This window comes from Podarcis bocagei, assembly GCF_964188305.1.
Source record: "Podarcis bocagei genome assembly, chromosome: 5".
Lineage (NCBI taxonomy): Eukaryota > Metazoa > Chordata > Lepidosauria > Squamata > Lacertidae > Podarcis > Podarcis bocagei.
The window spans coordinates 32,121,464-32,127,937 of NC_138129.1; the positions used below are offsets into that span (position 1 = coordinate 32,121,464).

At 45.7% G+C, this 6,474-nt stretch overlaps 1 protein-coding gene across 2 annotated transcripts in view; it reads right to left on the reverse strand.

The window, feature by feature from the left end:
- The window catches only part of ACSS2 (acyl-CoA synthetase short chain family member 2), a 56,668-nt gene extending 51,773 nt beyond the window's left edge, over positions 1-4,895 (reverse strand). Inside the window, exons 1-2 of one of the 2 annotated variants that reach the window (XM_081196189.1) lie at positions 4,652-4,895; positions 428-623 (exon numbers count right to left, since the gene is read on the reverse strand). In XM_081196189.1, the coding sequence (XP_081052315.1) occupies positions 428-623; positions 4,652-4,784 (329 nt within the window). In that variant the 5' untranslated portion in view covers positions 4,785-4,895. The remainder of the gene's footprint in view (positions 1-427; positions 624-4,651) is intronic. The other variant, XM_081196190.1, reaches the window with a different exon arrangement.
- Positions 4,896-6,474: the final 1,579 nt, after the last annotated feature.

The following is a 6,474-nucleotide window of genomic DNA, read 5'->3' on the forward strand; positions in this document are numbered from 1 at the left end:
GGTATAACTCCCAAATGCAACAAGTCAACTAGAGGGCAACAAGCTGGCAAAGGCTGTACCAAAAATATTTTTTTAAAACTAAACCTAAAATTTAGCCTTTTAAAATTGTGTGCCTTGTAGACTTTTTTCCAGTCACGCTCACCCTAGTGCAGGGATGTGGAAACTGTGGACTTCCAGATGTTAGGGGACTACAGCTCCCATAATGCTTGATCCCCGACCATGCTGGCTGGGGCTGATGGGAGTTGGAGTCCAAAAGGATCTGGAGGGTTTCAGGTTCACCAACACTGCTCTAATGACACAATCCTCATTCTCTTGTGATTTATGTCTCCTGTCTCTATACTCGGCTGCCAACACACAATGATACCACAGAATTGTTCTTAATTCTATGGTTACAAGAGGGTTTCCTTGATTGAAATAAGAATGTTACCAGTAAAAAGCTATTTTGTCCCCAAGTTTATTCTCGTAGACATTTCTGTCCAATAGATTGTAGCAAATGTTGGTTGTAGCCCCTTTCATCCATTCAATAAAGATTTTCCCTTTTGTGACATCAAAGTTGTACTGCAGAAATGGTCCAGTATGTTGGCTCCTCCAGTAAAATTCTTTGGCAATGTCTCCCCAAAATTCTGCAAGATAAAAAAGATAAATAAATAAAACACCACATTCAAACTTAAGACCATTCTATATGGTTTAAGGTACCAACACATGCATGCACGTAGCCAAGAGTGGGCAAGGAGGGGCAGCTGCTCCCCTAAATCAATAAAAATCAATAAAATACATAGCAAACTGAGGTTCTTTCCCCTGCAACAAAAGGCCTGCCTGCTCCCCTAACAAAAATCCTGGCTATGCCCATGAACACAAGGCAGATGCTGAACTGATTTTACTTAGGGGAAAGACTTAGGCTGAAATCCTACAATTGCCTGGAAGTAAACCCCACTGAAAATAAGTGGAACTTATTTCTGATTAATATGCATAGGATTGTGCTACTCTGGCAACTCTCATGCAGAATTTAATAATGCCATCCTCAGCATCTGGGGTTCATTCACTTGCCCATCTTCCAAAGTGATACAGGCCAACATCTGCCACCAATCCCCTTTCACATCCTGCATGACAAGCAGCACAGTCTCCATGCAAAACAAAAAGAAAAAAAGAAAAAGAAACAAAACCTGGCACCAGAAATACAGGAAAGTCAGGAGAAGGTACATTTCACCCTCTCAGGACACTCTGCGAGAGACTAAAGCAAAGAAACTTCAAAAGAAAACTGCTAGTGAGACTGCTAGATTACAATATATCAAGAGATTCAATGCCATCACTTGAGGATTGAACCATGACGATGGATTTCTTACATACTACGCATGCTAATTGGCTGACAGATGTGGGTATCTGTTTATCAGCGACTGTTTCATGAATTGCCATTGTTAATTACTTATCATCAGATATTTTTCTGCATTTATGTTTTCTGTTACTTTACTTTACAATTCCTCCTCCTCAAAGTACACCCAAAAAACCCCCAGATATGCATTACCTGTAACTAAGGATAGCACTTTTAGCATCTGGAAAAGTGGACTGTAGTCCATACAAAATTATGCAAGAATAAACTGGTTAGGCTTTAAGGTGCCACAAGACTCTTGGTTTTAATGCAAAAGATGAACACAGCTACTTCTCCTCTAGAAGCTGTTACTAGAAAACTCTTTTACTTAATCTATGTTGACACACACATGCTTTAGACAAGACTTCTTCTGTTTTCATGCAGAAATACTGTATTTGAAACATCCCCACACTCCAAAGGGCTAGTTAGTTTGTTACAAGAAAAACCTCCCAACCTTTGGATGCCTTACTGGGTGTGGGAGAAGCATGTTTTAGTTGATAAAAACTTATTTCATAAACAGTAAATCTGTTAGCCTTTAAAGCTGATACAAGGCTGGAAATTTCAAATACAAAAAAATTAAGAGTTTGTGACCGAAAATAATGTCCAATAAAATCCTGATTAAATAAAGTGTCTTTCACAGTCACTAGAAACACACCCCAACACTGTCTGTGTCAGCTTGAGAAATATACACAAAATTTACACAAGAGCAGCATTGATACATTAGATTGTATCTTGGCACAGTATACCACAACTTCTGTACTAATGACACAAAGGGCCCCTGATACTTCCTCATGCTGAAGGTTAGAGAAATGTCACATATGGAAATCTGCCAAACACTACTTCTTTGAATATACCTGGGTGCTTGAGGCATAAACAGACAGACAGCACTTCAACCCAGTAAATTTTAGATCAGTTAGGTTGAATCCAGGAATGCTTCTCCATACTATCTTGGAAGCTGCCTTATACAAAGTCAAACCATTGATCTGTCCAGAACAGTATTTCCTATACTGATTGGCACTTGATCTCCAGCGTTTCAGGTGGGATGGCTTTCCCAGTCAGGGATTGAACCTAGAACATACTGCATGCAAACCAGATGCTGTACCATTGAGCTAAGACACTTCCCATAGTCCGTCAGCCCCTGTTTGCCTTTTTAAAGTACACTGCTGTAACCATGCAGCTGAGCACATCTGAAGTTGCGACTTCTTTAACAAAAGCATAATTATTGTATCTGCATAAAACAATGAAAAGACAGCAGCCATCTAGGTAGACCACTTCCAGCAAGAGCCTCCTAGAAATTATAATTACTCCAAACTGTACAAATATAAATTGCACCCATCATTTTTACTGCTCACCACTGGTTCACCTGTTCTCCACTAAATCAGCACTACAATACTGTATTTCATATTGCTATAAAACTTCAGTACTCGCTAAACACTGGCAACTTTATACCCACAGAACTCAAAGGGATAGAAAGAATTTCTCTCTCTCTCTCCCCAGTGTTAGAAGTCTTGTAATAAGCATTCAAATAAGAGGCTTGGGATAATGAAGGTCAGAATGTATGATTTATTATCTAAACTAGTGTCAGCTACACAACTAACCCAATCTGACCAGGCATTTTCACATGTATGCATCCTGTTGAACTAGTCCAAAAGCCCCAATAGGAAGCAAAAGTGCCATATTGGCTAGAACTGTCCCTAACAAGCATGCATTTATATCTATGAGAACACAAATGTGGTTCTGTGGTCTGATTCACCATTTCAACAATCCTTCACTTTGGTACTGCCAGATTGCCAAATGCTAAATGCAAAGGGCCACAGCTCAGTGGTAAGGCATACAATTTGCACGTGAAAGGTCTCAGGTTCAGTCCCTGGCATCTCCAGGTAGGGCTGAAAGAGTTCTGGAGAGCAGCTGCCAATCAGTGTAGACAATAGTACTGCTGAAGTTATTGCTATACAACACTCTCCCCAGATGACATGGTGATACTAACATTTTCCCAAGGATTTTTCCTCTACAAATAAAACTCAAATGTTGTTTGCCTTGTCTGTCCAACTACTACCACAGTTCTGGAATCCAAAGGCAAACCAGTCCCTATGCAACACTAGGAGAGTGCCATATATCCCATGCAACCCTCTTGGAAGCCCCAGAACCATCACAATATGATTCAGGTCAGGTCCTGTTGCTAGCTAACACAGCCCAGGAATTTGCACAATATGGACACAGGCCTTACAAATCAATCAGTCAATCTCTCTCTCACACACACACATACACAGAGAGAGAGAGCGCGAAAGAGCGCAGAATTGCAAGAATATTACAACCTTCTTCCACTACTCACAGAGGGCTTAACATGCGTAACATCTAGCCAATGATCATATTTTGGGGGAAATTAGCCCAGGTGTTGTGCATTTAGCACATATCCGTGACTGAATTATCAAGCAATGTTAGCTCAGCGCCGCGCATTTCCACAAGGGAAAAGTCTGCTGAGCTTGGCATGCTTGCAAAAGCAGTAGCAAAGCTCTAGGAATTTACAAGGAAAACTCATGTACACAGTTGGGCATCACCCAATGTGCTAATACAGTACTGTCTTCCAAGTAACACAGTCGCTTTCTTACAACACAGGACCCCTGGCCTCCCAAGTATTGAGCTTAGACGCATCCCTTGCTTCAGTCTCCAACAGAAGTTCAACAGAAGACGAGGACTCTGTCTTGTATCTTTGCGGAAACTTGTAACTAGCACGACGCTAATGCTTGCGAGCATTAGCATGCAACAGCCTTGACTTGAGGCTGGGGTGCCCACGAAGGCTGCCCCACCGCGTGCACATTCGCGCGGGTGGGACGGACCACCCGGGCAAAGTAAGACGAGCAGGGAGATGCGTCGGTTGCCGCCACACCTGTTACTACCCGAAGGCTCCCGAATGGAGCACAGCAACCTGAGCAGCCCGTCCAGAGGGTACCACCCACCGGGGCAAGCAAGGGCACAAGGCCCCGAGGGACTCCTCTAAAAGCTGCGGGCCGAGCAGCGGCGCATATCAACAAGGAGCTGGCGCCGAGTCGGAAAGGGCGTGGAGGAGAGAGAGCCATGCAAGCCCACGAGGAAGGCGAAGATGTGGACCCGGACCAAGTCGCCCTTGGGAAACTTCGAACACGGCGGCGGCCGCTCTCTCCCTGCCAAGCCGCCGCCTCCTCCCCGCCCTTGGCACGGCGGCCGGCGAGCGGCACGGGCCTGGAGGCTGGCTTCGAAGCTTGCCCGGGAACCTCGCGCCGCGCCGGGGCCTGGCCCCTCGCTCACCCTGCGGCTCCTCCACCGAGCGGCTGTAAAGCTCCCGGTACTTTTCCAAGGAAGGCACATGCGCCTCCCGAGCCAGGTCCGGGGGCGCCCGGTACACCCCGCCGGCGGCGCACTTCTCGTCGGGCAACACCATCTCGTCGGGCTCCAGCCGAGAGAGACAGCGAGACGGCGCTGAAGCGGCGGGCGGCCAGCGAGTGAGCAGGCGGCGGGCGCTTCGACTAGGAAACACCGCTGTGGCACCGCCTCCTCCAGCCTCAGGAGGAGGAGGAGGAGGAGCCGGGGAGGCGCCGGCGGGAAAGGGAGGGAGCCGCGCCAAGCTCCGCCCAAGCCTGGAGCCGCCGCCGCCGCTGCTGCTGCTGGGAGGCCCGCCTTGGCCTCAGGCCGCAGCTCCCGCCTGCTCCTTTGCCTCAAACAGAGGTGAGGCAAAGCTGGGTTCAAACCTCCACTCAGTTCACTGCCCGACCTTGAGCCAAGTATTCCAGTCGTGGCCTAGCCTAGTTTTAAGGAAGAAATGAGAGGAAATAGAACCACGAGGCAGTCTGGACACACGTGACAGCCACAGGTAGGTCCTGGTGGAACTTAGAATTTGGACAGGATTGGGCTGAACGTTCTCTTCTGTTGGTCCTTAAAAGTGTGCTCGACCATAAAGAGAACAACTTTGAAACATGAGATACTCCTTCTGCCCTCCAAAGCATCTTCAAATGCCCAAAGACCAAATTAGAGGTAGCTTGAGAGTTCTGTGGATAGGATCTTATTCTTATTTAAATAAGAAGAAGTTTCAAAGGGAGCAATTCTAATTGTCAGTAGTTAGGGGAGTGGGCTACCCCTTCCTATATGCTATTTTTCTAACTGACCCCTCCTCACAAGCTGCAGCATACAGCTGCCACCCCCATGCACAAAACCGCCTTTGATACAATGATAACAAATCTTGTGGCACCTTCAAAGCTTTCAAACTTTAGGCTGCAGCCCTGTGTATATTTACCTAAAAGTAAGTCTTGCTGAATTGAAAGGGGCTATCATCTGAGTAATTATGTACAGGACAAGATTGTTTTAGCATAAGATTTAATGAACTGGAGTTCATTTAATCAGATTTATGAAGTGAAGTCTTCATTTGGCAGGTATATATGCATATCATAACTGTCAACTTTTTCCTTTTCTTGCAAGGAATCCTATTTGGAATAAGGAAATTTCCCTTTATAAAAGGAAAACGTTGACAGCTATGATGCATATGGGTGCATTGAAAAATATGTAGTTTTAAAGATATCACAAGAATCTCTTGTTTTTACTGCAACACCTGAGTTGGTCCACACATCATGCTTGCCAAACTATAGCTTAGCACAAACATGCAAGTATGAGGGTTTCTGGAGAGGAGATGGCCACTGTGCTCCTCCCCTGGTCCTGCTACTCATGCACTACCGCAAGCTAAGCATGGTTTGCCTTAGCATGTGAAGTTGTCCAAATCCAGGTTTATGGTTGGTCTCCTCCAGCAAGGAGGATGGCACATTAAGCCAAACCATGATTTAGCTAACAGCAGCACAGCAGCAGCCAGAATAGAGAAGAAGCAGAGCAGACAGGATCTCTTCCTCTCCAAGAGTCTTCAGGTTCATGCATTTGCACTAAGCCGTAGTTTAGCACTGTCAGGACTCTTAACATAGAGTAGCTGGAGGATAGGTGCTCAGAGGCCAGAGAAAGAACTGTGCATGGAGGGGGTCTCCCATTTGCTGTTCTTTAGGCTTCCTGAGAAATTATCCTAATCAAATGTGCTGTGGCCTGGAACTGTGTGTGTGTGTGTGTGTGTGTGTGTGTGTGTGGACAGCAGCAGA